Here is a 19,294-nt window from a genome sequence, read left to right as displayed (position 1 = left end):
CAAATAACTGCCCACAATCGTCGCAAGCTTGTCCTTTATCCATATTTTCTGGCTCTTCCGCGATGTTATCCGTCTGAGTACTCGTTGATAAATGACCAGTACCTCGCAAATTTGCCTCATTTATAGTTTTTTCACCGGTCACGTGACTGATTGCATTCCCTTTCGTTGATGAACCGCATTTCAATCTTGCATTTTCTGGGGTAAACGGCTTTAAATACACCAATAAATGTTCGTAAGGATACTTCGTAGCCTTTGAAAACTGTTTCATGAATAGGTCAGATTGCCCGGGATACATTTGTCTGGCCAATGTCATCACTGATTGTTTATCCACGGGGTTATTAAATAGGACTAAATAATGGCTATTTCGGCGCTGAGTCTGGTCTTTGTTGCCAAATAAATTCTGGTTGATTGAAATCACGGATAAAGACCTGTGGTGGGAACCCTCTGTGAATAAATCTGTGACCCGCTTGTCCCTGCCAGCTTCGGAGAATAAATCGTCCAATATCAACAAGTTATTGATTCTCGAATCAAAGAAATCATCGTCTTCCAGATCGGTGGGAATGCCTTGAATAAACTCCACTCTCGGTAACACGGTCTCCTTGATAATCGAGTACAATGGCTGCCATCTTTTATATAGCCAAACTACGCGCTGAACGTTTGGCGTTATTTTTGTGTTATGATTTTGCAGCAAATCATTAACCATCGTCGTTTTTCCACAAGCTGTTGGCCCAAAGATCATCATAGTAAATGGATGTTGAAATACAACATTATTGCTGTCTTCTGATGGCTGCGGTAGTGGTGGCGGCGGAGAAGTTTGTATATTTACTGTATGTGAGGGCGGGAATAGTGGCGGCGCTCCTCCATGCGCTCCTTGTGCTCCTAAATGCGCGCCTCCATGCGCTCCTAAATGCGCTCATATATGCGCTCCTATACGCTCATGCTCTCCTGAAACTTCTACATGCGCTCCTATGCGCTTATGCGCTCCTCTATGCGCTCTTATGCGCTCATGCGCTCCTAAATGCGCTCCTGGGTGGGGGTAAATCTCTTCATAATGGAACTGTTTCTGGTGTCTTAACATATTGTATCTACTGCAAAACGATTTGTTACACACTGGGCAAGTAATATTATCCATGTTGATTCTTTCGAAGCTTTCTTACTAATGACGCGATACTGTTTATCACCCTTATTTATACCAAGTTTCAACCAATCAAATGCTTTCATCCAATTCTTAAAGAGTATAAAACGCATGTAGTTGTCAGAAAAAAGTCAGTTATATTCTGTGAGTCGAAACGATAAGACAGATATTTGGAATAATACAGTGGTAAAAATAATATTTTTATGTTGTCTCGCCTGGTTTTTGTAGTCTCGCCTGGGTTTTTTGTAGTCTCGCCTGGCTTTTATTGTCTCGCCTGGTGTCTTAATATTTTGTTTTGTAAAACAAGAAACAAATGCTGAAATATATGTTTTGTATTTGATGTATATAAACTCGAGACTAATATAACGAGTTTATTCTTTTTTCAGGACATGGCAGTTCACGCGTGCGAAGAGTGCGGGGCTAACTTCCCGAAATTGAGTCAACTACTCAAACATAGACGAGTGCAAAATCACTGGAAGCACAAGTGCGAGTCGTGTAAAAAGTCGTTTTCAAGAAAACAGAACTTTGATCGGCATATGGCGAGACACAAGGATGAAAGAAACCAGCACTGTCCAGAATGCCTCAAAGTCTTTAGGAGGGAAGATGCTCTAAACGAACATTTGCGCCAAGAGCATGGCTGGACAGGTGGAGCAAAACGACAACATACCGACCAGGAAGGTGGTGGGGCAGCTAAGCGAAGAAAGTTGGACGAAGAAGACCCGAAAACATTTTATAACATTGAGAAAGTAGCTGAACGAAAAATAGAAAAATTCAAAACAATGGCAACGTACTACAAAGTGTTTATGAAAGACTTAGAAGTAGAAGGACTGTCAAATATTTTGAAAACATTGAAACAGATGTTCCGGTCCATACTCGATACCATTACCGAGGACATACCCGAGACGGATCTAGTACGGATATCCATCGACAATCCGGAGTTAGATTTCCCCCATCACGCTCGAATGTATGCGGCGCGGCGAACTGACAGTGGACAAAATAGTATCGCAAATTGAACGAGTGCTCCAATCTTACTAGCAGTTGGTCGTAGACGAGGCGTTTCGCATTGACATTGTGCATGTCCAAAATCCTTCTGGAAAAGGGTATAAAAGAAAGCCATTTGTAGATTTAAACAAAATGCTACAAAACAAACGTAGTGTGATACAGATAAAGAACAATGACGAACTATGTTGTGCACGCGCCATTATAACAGCGATTGCGCAAATAGAGAATCATCCACAGTGGAACAGCATAAGCCTGGGTCGTGCGATACAGGGACAACTTGCAGAGACTTTGCATCAAAAGGCGGGTGTTCCATTACAAAGATGTGGCATTGAAGAAGTGAAGAAATTCCAAGCTGTATTACCCAACTATCAAATCCATGTGTTGTCAAAGGAGCACTTCAATGGTATTATATATGACGGCGTGGAAGGCGGTGAACCCATTTATCTCTATTATCACGATCAACATTTTGACGTTATCACCAAGATGACTGGATTTTTAAACCGAAGTTACTTCTGTGAAAGTTGTAAGAAGGGTTATTCTAACAAAGAGAAACATTATTGTAACAATCCATGTGTTTACTGCCACCAGTTACATTCAGAGGAAGAGGACAAATGGACATTTTGTTCCAAATGTAACAGGAATTTCAAGAGTGACGTGTGTTTTAAAATGCATTTAAAGACAAGTGATGCGGGCAAAAGTACGTGTATTACTTACTTCGAATGCGAGAATTGTGACCAAACTATTAATATGGATAGACACAAGAAAGCGCATGTGTGTCATGAAGTTTATTGCAAAACTTGCAAGGATTTTGTCACAGAAGACCACATGTGTTATATGCAGCCAGTAATAGAAAACACTTCGTCATGCGAACGGAACAAAATTAAAAAGGACAAGGTTGCTTCATACATATTTTTCGATTTTGAGTGTACGCAGGACGAACGATTGCAATGTGAACAAGGATACACTAAAGGACAGAATGGCAAATGCGGGAACTGCAATAAGTCTTGGTGCGGTTCTTTTGAACACAGACCGAACTTTTGTGTCGCCCAGAAAGTATGTGGAAAATGTCTGCAAAACCCAGTATCACCACAGTCAACTTGCCACGCATGTGGTAAAAATGAACAAGTGTTTCGAGGAACGGAGACTACAGATACCTTTTGCAAGTGGCTGTTCTCAGAGGAAAATGCAGGAGCCACTGTCATTTGTCACAATTTTAAAGGGTATGACAGCTATCCTATTCTCCAATATCTCAATGACAATGCCGTCCTGCCGAAAGTGATTACGACCGGCTCCAAGTACATGTCGATCGAGGTACCTTGCTGTAACATTCGGATGATAGATTCCCTTAACTTCATCCCAATGGCACTTGCTGCTATGCCGGGGTCTTTTGGTGAAACAGAATTGGCCAAAGGGTACTTTCCGCATTTGTTTAATCGTAAGGAAAACCAACAAGTTATATTACCCTGCCTACCGGACCTCAAGTATTACACGCCGGACAGCATGAAGCCAGAGGCTAGACAAGCTTTCCTGAACTGGTATACCGAAAACAAAAACACCGTGTTTGACTTTCAGAAAGAAATCTTACGTTACTGCCGATCCGATGTGGACATTTTAAGAAAGTGTTGCCTGAAGTTCAGGTCTTCGTTTATGGACTTAACCAAAAAGGGGGACAATAAAGTAATAGATCCTTTTGAGAAGTGCATTACGATTGCTTCAGCATGCAATCTCGTGTTTAGGACAAACTTTCTTGCTCACGAGAGCATAGCTATTATTCCACCACACGGGTATCGACCGGAAGAAAAACAGTCTGTAATGGCTTACCAATGGTTAGCATACATCTCACACCAAAATGAAATTAACATTCAGCACGGTAGAAACTATGGTGAGAAACAGATAGGCCCATACAAGGTAGACGGCTATTACGAAGAAAATGGCGACAAATTAGTACTCGAGTTTCATGGGTGCTTCTGGCACGGGTGTCCAAAATGTTTTTCCAAGACAACACTTAACCCAGTCAGCAACCTAAGCATGGGTGAATTGTACAACAGAACGATGGAAAAGAGAGCATTTATTGAGGAACAGGGTTTCAAATATGAATGTAAATGGGAGTGTGATTTCAAGAAAGAAATGGATACAAATGATGAAATGAAAGACTTTATTCATGCTTTGGAATTTGTAAGCCCATTAGAACCACGAGATGCTTTCTTTGGTGGACGAACGGAAGCTTTTAAATTGTATGAAGAGGCTACCGCCGATAAACAAATAAAGTACTACGATGTTACATCACTTTACCCCTGGGTAAACAAAACGGGGAAAATACCTCTGGGACATCCACAAATTATAACAGAAAACTTTCAAAATATTTCCGCGTATGAAGGCCTCATTAAATGCAAGGTTATGCCACCTAAATCTATCCACATACCCGTCTTACCTATGAAGTGTAATGGAAAGCTGATGTTCAGTTTATGTCGCCTGTGCACTGAGACCTATCAACAAGAGAAATGTCTTCACAGTGACACTGAGAAAGCGTTCGTTGGTACGTGGGTTACCGATGAGGTAAAAGAAGCCGTGGCACAAGGATACACCATAGAACATATCTATGAAGTGTGGCACTTTGATGAGGTCTCCCAGTATGATCCAGAGACAAAACAGGGTGGCCTTTTCACCGAGTATGTAAATACATTCCTCAAAATAAAACAGGAGGCGAGTGGTTGGCCAGACTGGTGCGTGAATGAGGAAACAAAACAAAGATATATTAAAGAGTACTACGAAAAAGGAGGCATTCTACTCGAATATTGTAAAATCGTTAAGAATCCAGGGTTGCGTTCACTAGCCAAGTTAATGCTTAATTCTTTTGGGGAAAGTTTGGACAGCGAACAAATCTCACGCAATCATCCTATATATCTGACCCTCTTGAATTCTTCGATATGATGACTAGTGACCAACAAAAGGTGAAAAATATACACTTTGTCAACAATGAATCTGTCAAACTAGAATGGGTGTACAACGATGACTTTGTAGAGCCCTCCGCAAGAACCAATGTCATAATTGCGGCATACACCACATCACAAGCTCGATTAAAGCTCTACAGTTATTTGAAGCCTTTGGATACACGAATGACCTACTGTGACACTGATTCGTTGGTGTTTACAACACGCCCGGGGGAATGGGAGCCCCCTCTCGGTGATTATTTGGGAGATCTAACTGACGAGGTGCCAAGAAATACCATTACAGCGTTCGTTACTGGGGGGCCAAAACATTACGCGTATTCCCTTAGGCATCCGACAAAAAACGGACACACTTCAATTTGCAAAGTGCGGGGCATTACTCTGAACTTTAAAAAATCGCTAGATATCAATTTTCAAACGGTTAAAGACATGGTCACTGGAAAGGGCAATGACTGTGTGACGGTGATAGACGAAAACAAAATAGCAAGAAACCCCTCGACAGGACATATCATAACTAAACGAGAAAATAAAGACTATAAGATCGTGTTCGATAAACGTGTCATTGGAAAAGAATACCGAACACATCCATATGGATATTAAATTATGAAATACCTTTGCTGTACATGTACATATCAAGTAATTGTATTATAAATTCATATTGTTTATAACGTTTTATGTGTCACATTGTTATTACATTTAACGTGTTGTCATACAAATACACTGTTTTAATGTTGCTATATGCTGTTATGCATATATGTAAATAAAAATATTAAAATGATTCAAGTTTTGTTCAATTCACTGATTTGCAAATGTTTACTTCCTGAAGCGACAGAGCATGTTAACCTCATTTGACCTCAATACAATAATAAACACCACCAACAGAATGAGTTTTAGCCTGGTTCTCACGTATGTACATTCCTGAGCGATGAAGTGTTAACCTGACCAAGCTGGTAGTTTACTATCGTTCACCGCTGATTTAAGCGGTTAGTTATCTGTTGTACGTTGTATCTTATTCAAGTTTGACAGTATTATTGATTATGCTTTAATAAAGAGGATTGCACAATCGATTGAAATACATAAACATGTATGGACATGTTGAAACTCGTTATGAATATAATACATACTTAACCTCGCTGAGCTGATTTAAGCAGCTCCGCAAAATAAATATCCCTAAGCAGTTAAACATTAAAAATAACGTCCGTTATCCTACTAAACTCATAAAGACAATTCGTTTGCTTTAATAAATTTAACCCGGGCGGTATGTACTATTTGGTATAACGTGGAAAAAGCATCGTCTGCAATAACGTCGGTATTCGTCTGCGCCGGTTCGATCCGGTTACGCAAGAGCGGTCTCAAAACACGACTCATTTTTCCCTCAATCCAAAATGGCCGCTTTATATAGATAAAGAAGGAAAAATGTAGGTCAATCTGATCTCAAGAGGCATCGATTGTGTACATATATAAGCAAAGCTAATGAAATAAGAAATTCGCTTATAAATACTATCCTTTCATTACACTTGTTTGTATTAATATGTTTTGTTTCTATATTATTTGTATTTATTTACAAACCTCTTGTGTTATAATTTTTTGTATGGATGAGAAAAAATATGTTTAAATCCAAATAAATCATCTTTCTGTTCTGTTCTGTTCTATTTAATAATACGCATGCATCTATTAAAGGGACAATATACCAGATGGTCAAACAATCGAAATATACGTGTTTTTTTCTAAACTAGCTTTAATGTGTCAGTACTAATTAAAATGTGGCCGATTAAACACGATGTAAAGATTATAGGCAACTATTATGTCGTCTCACACGCTGTCTAAGCTGAGTTTCTAAGTTTAAAAATAGTACATAATGTTTTCACACACACATTGCAAGTCACGTGATCACACACTAACCTGTTTTTGACAATTGTCTTGTTTTCTTGCTTATGTATCATGTGGTGTCTAGTCCCTTTCAAACATGCGATACCCGTTTAATTCTCAATTATATAGATACAGTTTAATACAACACGAATGCAAGAACATTGTAAAAGCATCTGTTATATATGTTTTAGTGTTTGATATCCAATCACTTACGAAAAGTAGTGTTTGAGTTGTGTTTTGCCAAAATGTGGGAGAAGTAAGTGCATACAAAGTATCCCCGCACACCACTTTGGCCCAAAATAGTGCACAATATCGAATGTTGTATTCGCACTAGTCGTACTTCTCAAAGTTTTGCTGCCAAATCAAAAACTAGTACATTTCCCGAAGAGACATAATGCCTTTAGATTCATGATCATTACATTCTTACCAATTGAATACATTTTTAAGTTTTACTATTAAATGTTAATGTATAAGTTTCTCATGATAAGGAATGGTTTCAGGTGACAAACAGATTCATCACTTTGCAACTTATTTTATTTAAAAAAAAGAAACTAGCATTTGTGTTATGAGAAAGTGGATCTTAGCCAGTATGTTTGTGCTACTTTATTGAATCTTTCAATTTTTGAAAATATAATATTTTAAGACCACAAGCCATTGTTGATTTGATAGTCTAGAGCTTTTTGAAACAAACATACATTTTTTCATCTTTTCGTAAGACTTCTTTATAAAAATGTAAGTTGAATTTCATCTCCGATATAAAAACGTCCTTCGTAAATCAGCATAACTCAATCATAGTACAAAACATATCGCAAGAAAGAATGTTTAAGTCTTTAAATAAACATTTAAAGCGTTTTAGCTTCTGGTCTTCCCCACCCACTTGGTGTTGTTGAACGCTCTAAACAAATGCAATTAGTTATGAAACTTATTTACATGCATTTGGGCATCCGATTATAAGAACTGATGTAACGACCGTTAGCCAAACAAAAAAAGAATAATTTCCCAGCAAAATAAAAAGTATATTATTGAAAATCTAACCGACTTCAGTTCAGCAGTTCATGTACATGAACTTAACGCATTTTTGCACGATTCATTCATAAAAAGGACTACTCACCAACTTATATTTTTTTAAACAAAACTCGTGGTTTTGTGGGGGGTTTTAAAAAATACTAGACACATCTTTTGTGAGTTCTAGATGAGTATTTGGTGATATCAATATTTATATGAAAATATAAAAATAAAATGACATATTCAAATTTAGTACGTCAAATGTTTGGATTTCAAGTTTATTTGTTAAAGTTTCTCAAAATTCGATCGGGCAAAAGGGGGCATAATTTTTTCATTTATTTAAAAAAAGATTCCCCTGTTGATTCTTATCTGTTTATTACGTTTATTCCGCATTAAAACAATTTGCACTCGACCTTCGTTATGACTGTACATACAACTAGTGACTATATATGACCTTTATGTGCATGCTTTGCACAGTATACAATTACGTTTTATTAATTTTCATTTTTTAATCGTTACATGTTTAGTTTAGACATATCTCGATTTACGTGCGATGCACTGAGTGGACGGAAATAGTATTGCAACCATCAATTTAACAAACACAAAAAATAAAATTACAACGAAGTACAATTTGTTCACTTTCATTTCGTGATCCTTGTTATTTTTTTCAATATAAATAGACAACTTGCGTTTCGAAAAGAGGAAGATAACTCAACTTTTTCAAATCTAAAATAAATACAGATGTAGTGAGATACTTAACGAATAGTTTTTGAAACATGATATTTTCCTTTCAAGTGTTCTTATGTAACTTTTGAACTGATTAATAAAAGTATTTAATTTAAGACGTTATCAATTTGAAATAAATTGAAAAAGAGGATGTAACAGTTTGCCATTTTCACCTAAAGAGACTCTACTACGTTTTAAAATAAAAATCATATGACAAATGTTATGTGAAAGAAATAGATTTATTTGTTTCCCATATAAATCACAAGGCAATACAATCAAGAAATTAATCGGACGACTAAAATATGATTCTTGAAAAAAGCCAAAACTTATGGCTTTATTATATATATATGTGTGCTATCACATGACATGATTTTCACCCACGCACATTTTTTTTATTTTGTTTGTGGTGACAAAAATACAGCCATTTTTCATAACCCATAAAATTATCTCGGAATCGCCGAGGGTCTTTGTCTTCTGATTCAGAGACCAATGACGACGCTTCAAAAACGTCGCTGGATATTTTTTCCCTGATATGTTATCCATTACTTCCATTGTTGGACGGGCATCTTGCTCTACAACTGATTAGACAGTATCCATATCTTTGTCAGACCCTGCCGAAATCAGCCGGCCATACAGTGGCTCATCTCTAACGCTCATCCTTCTTTCTTTTTTTCGATACCCCTTTGATAAAAGCACGGTACAAAAAAGCTATTCCCCGATGCACATTGTCTAGATCTGTTTTTCTTTTCATGTGTTTTCAGCCATAATTTAGTCGGTATTAAATGCTATGAGGACCCCCAGAAACGTTCTTAACTTCTTTTACAGGTTGCAAACGTATTCAAATTGGATAAAAGAAAATTCAATAACCTTTCAATTGGTATGCTGTACTTTTATGTAAATGCGACTGTCAGTTAAATTACCAAGTAAGGAAATCGTATGTAGTGTGTTTAATATCGACAAACAGAGAAGACAATCGCGTTTTTAGCATTCTTAGCTTTGTGTGACTCTAATACGTTGTGTAACAAGTGTTGTGACTTCTTAGATATTCCCATTTATCTTTATCTATTTTTTTGTTTGGGTTCAAAGCGGCAGAAATATGTGAACCTTCACCAAGCTTCCTGTTTTGTTCATCAAACTGAAACTTTCAAGAACACGGCTGTTTAAATAGCCTCGCCAAAATGAATATTCTAGCATACGTATTTTATCTTTCTATCATTTAATGGGTAAAAATTGACTGTATTAACAGACAGCTAAAAAAATAAAACGTTTTGAGATAATTAATTTGTAGCTGCATGTTCTCATTACCATCGGTACACCATAATACATCAGTTTCATGACACTGATAACACAAACAAATACTTTTCATGTTTAAAGAAAAAAGATTTCAGAAATTAATTCAGTTGATCACTCTTAAGCAACACAAGGTGAACAACAATGTTAAATATTATTGATCATCATCATCAACATCATCATCATCATCATCATCATCATCATCATCATCATCATCATCATCATTCCTCAAATATGTAACAAGTCTCTCCGGAGGTCTGTTCAAATGTTAAGAACGGGTATATATTAAAACTTTGATAAGATGGGTATACTGTTGAATTTTCAACAGCCTGCTTGTAACTCCATATAGTATTTTGGTAGATTAATTATTTTTCAGTTTGGTAACAATCTGTAAAACTATGACTATGTAATCCAAATCAGAGCAGACAAGGGCACCTGGATAAGAAAAACAATACCAAACGTTTAGGACGCTTTACTCTGTATATTATTTAATGATAGCCATGGGTAGAATGGTTAAACATAGAAATATCAGGTATATTCGACTTGTCATACAAAAGGTTAATCCTTGAACGTGTTGGCTGTTAAATACATATTTATATAACCTAGGTGGACTAACAGTAGAGACATTGTTATATGAGTTTTTCTTTTTAATAACTGGAATCTTTTACCTCTAAAGTTAAGCAGTGTTAGCACCAGCACCACATTTCAAATAAAACGTTAGCTATTGTAAGCATAAACATATCCATGAATAAACAACAATAAAACTTTCGAAATAAGAGATAAATATTCTTTGCTTCTAAGCCGATAAAAAACGTTCTGAACAATATTTTGCTTATAAATCGTATTAGTTCTGCGTTCTACATAATATGTGATAAACTACAAAGTAGAGGTATTTCACAGCCATCAATGAATATTTTATTGTACAGGTACAGTAACATTGTATATCACAACTGGTTGAGAAACAAGCGAGCGCTTTAATCTCCCTGTAAATTATTTTATTGCAACATGGTAAAAAAAATCTCCATAAAATAAAAATAAATTCGCCCTTTTTAATTAATTAAAGCCGACACTGTCTGGAGGGTGAGCTCCAAGCCCCTTCAGCCCACCCCAAGCATTTAATTTAAAGATATTTAATTTAGGGTCAGGGGAAAAGGTCGCGCAATTTGAGCCGAGACTTACGCCCCTCTCTAACATAAAAGGCTTGATAAAAACCTGACCATATCTGATGTATCTGAATCGACATCAATCCAATAACAACACTTCCTTGTCAAGATAAGAAAATGCAAATTACCCTTTAACTTATCACAATATATACAACATTTAATTAAGCACTATACAATTTAAATGGAGCAATAGCAGAAAATGTATGCGATATGTAAATATACGACGAAATAATCATACTTTTTCAAAAAAGAAATATCAGCAATTAACAATATATTTCTTACTTTTCTATGAACTATTAATTTTGCTTCATCATTCTAGGAACGCCAACTTCTAGTGGCCATTCTTCTGCCCATGTATTCGTCTTGTGATATCCATCTCCCTCTGTGAACTGATAAAAATAGTTATCACGTGATAATAGTGTGCACATCTCTAATCTGATACAGAGAATGTTCAAGTGTAGTTGACAAACTTGATAACTGGGTGTTTCGAAAATCAAGCTTGTTAACGTTTTTGACCCGCATGAGTGTTTAAGATACTCAGAAAAATATTTGATTTCGGCAACTTTTCTATCTAAAATAATTTTAACTCAGGCCTGAATAATTCATTGCTCCAATAAAAAACTAACACTTTTATGCATATAAGACCATTCTCTGACTAGCACATTAGACTAACTAATAACAATTAAGCTTAAGTATCTAGTGCCTTGGTACTCAAATAATAAATGGACATGCGAGTTTTAAAGAAAGAGGATATGAACCTACGTTGCGCCTATTGTCATTGTACTCAAACAACAAATGACCATGCGAGTTGTATGGAAAAAGAAGTGGAGCCTGCGCTAAATCTAGAACCCTGGAACACAAATAACAAATGACTATGCGAGTTGTAGGGAAAAAGAAGTGGAGCCTGCGCTAAATCTAAAACCCTGGAACACAAATAACAAATGACTATGCGAGTTGTAGGGAAAAAGAAGTGGAGCCTGCGTTAACGCTGGAACCCTTGAACTCTAATAACAAATGAACATGCGTGTTGTAGGGAAAGAGAAGTGAAGCTTGCGTTAACGCTGGAACCCTGGAACTCAAATTACAAATGAGCATGCGAGTTTAATGGAAAGAGAAGTGGGGCCTGCGCTAAATCTAGAACCCTGGAACTCAAAAACCAAATGTCCATGCGAGTCGTGGGGAAAGGGAAGTGGAGCCTGCGCTAAATCTAGAACCCTGAAACTCAAATAACAAATGACCATTCGAGTTGTAGGAAAAAAGGAGTGGATCCGGCGCTAACGCTAGAACCCTGGAACTCAAATAACAAATGACCATGCAAGATGTAGGGAAAGATAAGTGGAGCCGGCGCTAAGTCTAAAATCCTGGAACTCAAATAACAAATGACCATGCGAGTTGAAGGGAAAGAGAAGTGGAGCCTGCGCTAACGCTACGCTAGAACCATGGAACTCAAATAACAAATGACCATGCGAGTTGTAGGGAAAGGGAAGTGGAGCCTGCGCTAGCGTTACGCTAGAAACCTGGAACTCAAATTACAAATGACCATGCGAGTTGTAGGGAAAGGGAAGTTGAGCCTGCGCTAACGCTACGCTAGAACCCTGGAACTCAAATAACAAATGACCATGCGAGTTGTAGGGAAAGAGAAGTGGAGCCTGCGCTAACGCTACGCTAGAACCCTGGAACTCAAATAACAAATGACCATGCGAGTTGTAGGGAAAGAGAAGTGGAGCCTGCGCTAACGCTACGCTAGAACCCTGGAACTCAAATAACAAATGACCATGCGAGTTGTAGGGAAATATAAGTGGAGCCTGCGCTAAGTCTAAAACCCTGGAACTCAAATAACTAATGACCATGCGTGTTGTAGGGAAAGAGAAGTGGGGCCTACGCTAACCTACGCTGGAACCCTGGAACTCAAATAACATATAACCATGCGAGTTGTAGGGAAAGATAAGTGGAGCCTGCGCTAACGCTAAAACCCTGGAACTCAAATAACAAATGACCATGCGAGTTGTATGGAAAGAGAAGTGGAGCCTGCGCTAAGTCTAAAACCCTGGAACTCAAATAACAAATGACCATGCGAGTTGTAGGGAAAGAGAAGTGGAGCCTGCGCTAAGTCTAAAACCCTGGAACTCAAATAACAAATGACCATGCGAGTTGTAGGGAAAGAGAAGTGGAGCCTGCGCTAGCGTTACGCTAGAACCCTGGAACTCAATAACAAATGACCATGCGAGTTGTAGGGAAAGAGAAGTGGAGCCTGCGCTAACGCTAGAACCCTGGAACTCAAATAACAAATGAACGTGCGAGTTGTAGGGAAAGAGAAGTGGAGCCTGCCATAGCGCTTAAACCCTGGAACTCAAATAACAAATGACTATGCGAGTTGTAGGGAAAGAGAAGTGGAGCCTGCGCTAACGCTAGAGCCCTGGAACTCAAATAACATATGACCATGCGAGTTCTTGGGAAAGAGAAGTGGAGCCGGCGCTAAGTCTAAAACCCTGGAACTCAAATAACAAATTACCATGCGAGTTCTAGGGAAAGAGAAGTGGAGCCTGCGCTAACGCTAGAACCCTGGAACTCAAATAACAAATGACCATGCGAGTTGTAGGGAAAGAGATGTGGAGCCTGCCCTAACTCTAGAACCCTGAAATTCAAATAACAAATGAACATGCGAGTTGTAGGGAAAGATAAGTGGAGCCTGCGCTAAATCTAGAACCCTGGAACTCAGATATAACAAATCTACATGCGAGTTGTAGGTAAAGAGATGTTGAGCCTGCGCTGAGTCTGTAACCCTGAACTCTAAAAACAAATAAACATGCGCGGTGTAAGAATAGAGGAGAGGAGCTTACACTGAGCCTAGTGCCCTGAAACTTAAATAAGAAACGAACATGCGAGTTGTAGGAAAGAAAGAGTTGAGCCGGCGTTGTGCATAGTGCCCTGGTACAAAAACAATAAATGAAAGTGTGAGTTTTAGAGAAGGATAAGTGGAGCCGGCGCTGAGCTAGCACCCTGGGATTCAAATAACAAATGAACATGCGACTTATAGGGAAAGAGGAGTCAAGTTTGCACTGAGCCTAGTACCCTGGTACTAATACCACAAATGAACGTCCGATTTTAGAGAAAGATGAGTGGACCCGGCGCTGCACCTAGTGTCATCGTACTCAAACAACAAATGGACGTGCGGGTTCTAGGGAAAAAGAGTTTAGCGGTCGATGAGTCTAGTGCTTTGGTACTCAAACAACAAATGAACGTGCGAGTTTAAGAAAAAGATGAGTTGAGCCTGTCATGCGCTTAGTGCCCGGGTACTCAAACAAAAAATGACCATGCGAATTGTAGGAAAAGATGAGTAGGGCCGGCTCTAAGTCTAAGAACCCTGGAACGCAAATAACAAATATTAGCATGCGGGTTGTATGGAAAGAGGAGTGAACCCGGCGATGTGCACAGTGTCCTGGTACTCAAGCAACAAATGAACGTGCGAGTTATGGGGAAAGAGGAGTCAAGCTTGCATTGAGCAAAGTTCCCTGGTACGCATACAACAAAGGAACGTGCGAGTTTTAAAGAAATATGAGTGGAGCGGGGGCTGCACCTAGTACCCTCGTGTGTGTTTGTCTGACCGTGACTTTGTCTCACTGTGTACTATATAATAGCATTTAGATATATCGTGACGGGTACAATTTTACCAGACGCTTTTCTGATAAAGATAATTTTCAGTTGTATAATTATGATAGACTTGATAACCGATTTTTGCACGGTGTTTACTAAAGTTTACTCAAATTAACCCATTAACGTTTTGTCCCGCCAGATGAATGATAAAAGGAAATCGCTTACATAGTTTATTTCGCATTATTTTTCTTTGACTTTTTATATTGACTGGTTATTCCATGTTCAAACATCAAACAGTACCAGATATTTGTAAATTTAATTTTAATTGTTTCATTTTGTAGTTTTACTAACGCTTTTCTACATACTTAATGTTTTTGTCAGATTTACAAAAAAAGGTTAAACAATAGAGCTCTTAAACTGATACAACAATGTTTTGTTTTATGCTACGATAGAAACAAGCATTTTGAATTCGTGCGATGCTTGGCCAATTGAAAATTATATTGTCCCTTTAGGACAAACTATTTGTTTAATTCCTACTCCTTGTGAAGTGAGGTTTGTATGTGCCGTTCGAAGCATACACACATGGCGATAAACAAGGGTACCTAGTTTATTGCTAAGGAATCGTTCTCATTTATATATGGAGATGAACAATGTGGCCTATAATATTACCAGGGTGGCGGTCTTATATAATATATTTGCCAATATACACCTAAAACGTTATCTTAAGTCATGCACCAATATATTGTAACTAAAACATGGTTGGGTGAAATTATCAGGAGAGTCCTGCTGTGTCTTACCATAGTTGCACTATTCTTATCATACAATGGAATTGCTTGCATTAGGTAAACCGCACCTCCACAAAAACGTAAAAGGTTTAATAAATATAAAATTAAGGCCATGCCGTACGAATTGAGTGGTGAAGCCAGGTTCAAAAATAATGAGGCATATTCAATTTTATCGATAACAATTATCGGATGTTAATCAGATATATATCCCTTTAATGGAGAATCGAAATTCTGCATTTACTGCAAAAGACGATTGACAGAAAAGATATGTTCATAGTATGTAACATGAAATGGCATTTCGGCATCATTCAGATCATAGAGATACTATTAAGGGATCATTTAATGTTAACTGTATAAATGAGCTGATGTTGTACCGCTGATTAAATATTGTTTTTTTGCATTTCATTAAAAACATGTTCAGTATATTACTAAGCTAAAATATTTCACCGTTTTAGGAAAATGTTTGTATTTTGCAGTTTGTTTTTGAGATAAAATATTTTGTGACACCGTTCACTTCAAATGTTAATAATGATATTGCATTACCACGATCACATGAATGTTACACTCATCGACACATGTGGAAATAGTAATATGGTACAATCATATTAAATATAGAATCTTGGTAACCAAAATAGTTATACAATGGACACAGACCTTTTTAATCATCATTAAACGTAGACATGTTTTAATTTATATATGTTATATATGACAGGATGCAAGAACGATGTATTATAAAGTATCTACATGTATGATAACAATGATAGTGTAGATAGTTTATACGCTAAATTGTGCAAAATAATCTCAGCTATGATAATCTTCACTGATAAGTGTACACTTAAACGGTATATTTAGCCGCGTGATTGTTTTTCAATTTATCTTATCGAGTATGATATCAAAACAAATCGCATTTGAATAACAGTGACATCATGAATTTACATAGCAAATATCTGAAAGCATAATTTGTTTCATTGTAATCAAATAACTCACCATTGATAACATTTAGAAGCTTTCCCTCTTGAAACAGAATAAACGCCTTTTTTGTTTTAAAAAATGTGTAAGATGTGTATTTATAAAAAAATATAATTGGTGTGCTCCAAAATGTCACTGTTCTTACACAAAAAAGACGATGTTCGGTCGTTCAAAATAATGTAGTTAAAGCAATTTGTGCTTTGACAATAACGACGTTGTAATACTTAAATTTATATTATGCCTGTCAAGATACAACTGTCGCAGGTTCCTTTCAGTGAGGTTAAATATAAATTCATTTAAAAAAATAATACTGAAATTTATAATCCAGTTTTTATTTGGAAAAAAAATCTGTTTAACAAATGCGTTCATTCATAGAAAGTGTTTTGTTCTTAATTAACTTCCAAATGACTCTGAACGTATACCACTGTTGTCAAATTAAGTCTTGGTGACCTATTTCCTATAATATTAAGCTACAGTGCATGGCGAAGTCTTGGTGACCTATTTCCTATAATATTAAGCTACAGTGCATGGCGAAGTCTTAGTGGCCTATTTCCTATAATATTAAGCTACAGTGCATGGCGAAGTCTTGGTGACCTATTTTATATAATATTAAGCTACAGTGCATGGCGAAGTCTTGGTGGCCTATTTCCTATAATATTAAGCTACAGTGCATAGCGAAGTCTTGGTGACCTAATTTCTATAATATTAAGCTACAGTGCATGGCAAAGTATTGGTGACCTATTTCCTATAATATTAAGCTACAGTGCATGGCGAAGTCTTGGTGACCTAATTTCTATAATATTAAGCTACAGTGCATGGCGAAGTCTTGGTGGCCTATTTCCTATAATATTAAGCTACAGTGCATGGCGAAGTCTGGAGGCCTATTTCCTATAATATTAAGCTACAGTGCATGGCAACTCTGTGTGGCCTATTTCCTATAATATTAAGCTACAGAGCATGGCGAAATCTTGGTGTCCTATTTCCTATAATATTTGTTATTAATTAACAGGTGGTTAGGTGAACACCCAGACTTTACGTACTGTTTAATATTCTCCCATATCCAGGTAGACGTGTATCTACGTGATACATAAACATACATGTAACAAGTAAGAATTTCCATATATTTAGATATAAAACGGTTGTAGAGATACATGCACCATTTGTCCACATTCAAAATCGCCATGCCGCAGGAGGTTCAATGAAATTTACTTTGTGTAGTAGCATTCGAACAGCACAAGTTTCTCGTTGCTAATTTAAATGCGTTTAAAATAAATGTGAGTTTTGCAGCAGAGTTTCTGAGTCTCGTTTCTGCTTAAAAATGTTTTACCATACCAACGTATTCTGGACAGATTTGGAGAAATTTACCTGAACTGTATGATATTTATTGACTAAGGGGAGAATACTCATTTACAAATGGTCTTCAAAACAGAGTTTTAGATTAGATCAATTGTCCTTCTTAGCTGCGATGACAGAAACATCCCGTTGGTGTAGCTGCATTCGATTCCCGAATTTTGATGAGTTGATTTATGTGTTTTGTAGCATATTTTCGGAAGTTTCCTGCTGCTTGGTTACGTTTCACCACATCAACGAACGTTTGACAGATTTGTAGGATTTTACCTGAACTTTATATCATTTACATAGTTTATATGGTCGGTTTTGCAAATAGGATTAAACAACGGTAACATATATATATTTTTGGTATATATATATAAAACATCCTGAAAATATATTCATTACATGCACATATCATACACATACAACGGTTAAAATTCCAGTCGTTGAACATAATGTCCCATTATGAACCTAGGGTCTCGGCCATTTTTACTTATACCCCATATAAATGTGAAATTAAAAAGACGAGGCTGCAAGTGACGTCATAAATACTTTAGTACCCCTATTCCAAAAAGGGCGGAATAAACTTTCGTTTTCGTTTGTACTTTAAAAGTACATAGATTCCACATACATTATGAGAGAGCATGGCCTTTATTATTTTAAATTTCAATGCATACAAAATTCTAATGAAAGTGGAATCTCCGAAACTATTGGCAAAAGGCAGAAAGCAAGTGATAAAAAAACACCAGGAAATTTGACGCTCAAAAATTTGCATTATTTCTTTATTCAGGATTGTTGGGATAAGAGTGAGGTTGTGCACACAAACTAGTTTTACCCCCCAGTAAATTTACATTTTACTGACCGTTTTAAGGCGGTACCTAACACTCCTTGATAAACATATACCGAGGAAAATAAAATATGCTTGCAAATCTCATACTAAAATAAAACAAATTATTACAAATACATCACAATGGGTATGAACATTAATAACAATTATTTCCGTTTTGATTTTAATTATTTATTTACCATGTTAGTTTATAAGCAATTTTAATACACTATTGCACTGTTTTTAACAAATAGGTTAATTTATCAAAATATTTTGCTTTGGAACCTTATTTAATGCATGTAGATTGTCTTCATAAGTTTGCCATTTTAAGTGCTGATTTTATGTTTGATATGCCAAATGATGTATTCATATTATATGTTAATCATTTCTGTATCAACTGCTGAACAGATTATAGTAAATATTCATTGAAAGCATGGCTTTTTGGAGTTTTCTTTTGGCACAACCAATACAGATACATTTCCGTCGTTAATAAAAGACTCGCTTTAAGTCAACAAAACCAACGTATTTAAACAAAACTCGCTTCTTTAAGAAAAGTATGTTGTTTTTACCGTTAAAACTCAACTTTTGCTCACATTTTGCTCACTTACAAGTATGTGGGTGAAAGTTATTTTTAAAACTCGCTTTAAAGG

At 36.8% G+C, this 19,294-nt stretch overlaps 2 protein-coding genes across 2 annotated transcripts in view; one reads left to right on the top strand and one right to left on the bottom strand.

Annotated features, from left to right (window-relative positions):
- LOC128205632 (uncharacterized) overlaps positions 1 to 11,506 on the bottom strand; it is a 77,415-nt gene extending 65,909 nt beyond the window's left edge. Inside the window, exon 1 of the mRNA XM_052907433.1 lies at positions 11,421 to 11,506. The gene's annotated coding sequence lies outside the window, so the exon portion shown is untranslated. The remainder of the gene's footprint in view (positions 1 to 11,420) is intronic.
- Positions 2,270 to 5,068, top strand: LOC128204370 (uncharacterized). Its single transcript, XM_052905786.1, has one exon. It carries the CDS (start codon positions 2,270 to 2,272, stop codon positions 5,066 to 5,068), a length of 2,799 nt encoding a protein of 932 aa, XP_052761746.1.
- Positions 11,507 to 19,294: the final 7,788 nt, after the last annotated feature.

This window comes from Mya arenaria, chromosome 10 (assembly GCF_026914265.1).
Source record: "Mya arenaria isolate MELC-2E11 chromosome 10, ASM2691426v1".
Taxonomy (NCBI): Eukaryota; Metazoa; Mollusca; class Bivalvia; order Myida; family Myidae; genus Mya; species Mya arenaria.
The sequence above is the reverse complement of the archived record's forward strand: the minus strand, read 5'-3'. Positions and strand labels throughout refer to the sequence as shown.

Coding starts and splice junctions, on each gene's coding strand:
- LOC128204370 (XM_052905786.1), top strand. CDS start 2,270: ATGCTACAAAACAAACGTAGTGTGATACAGATAAAGAACAATGACGAA.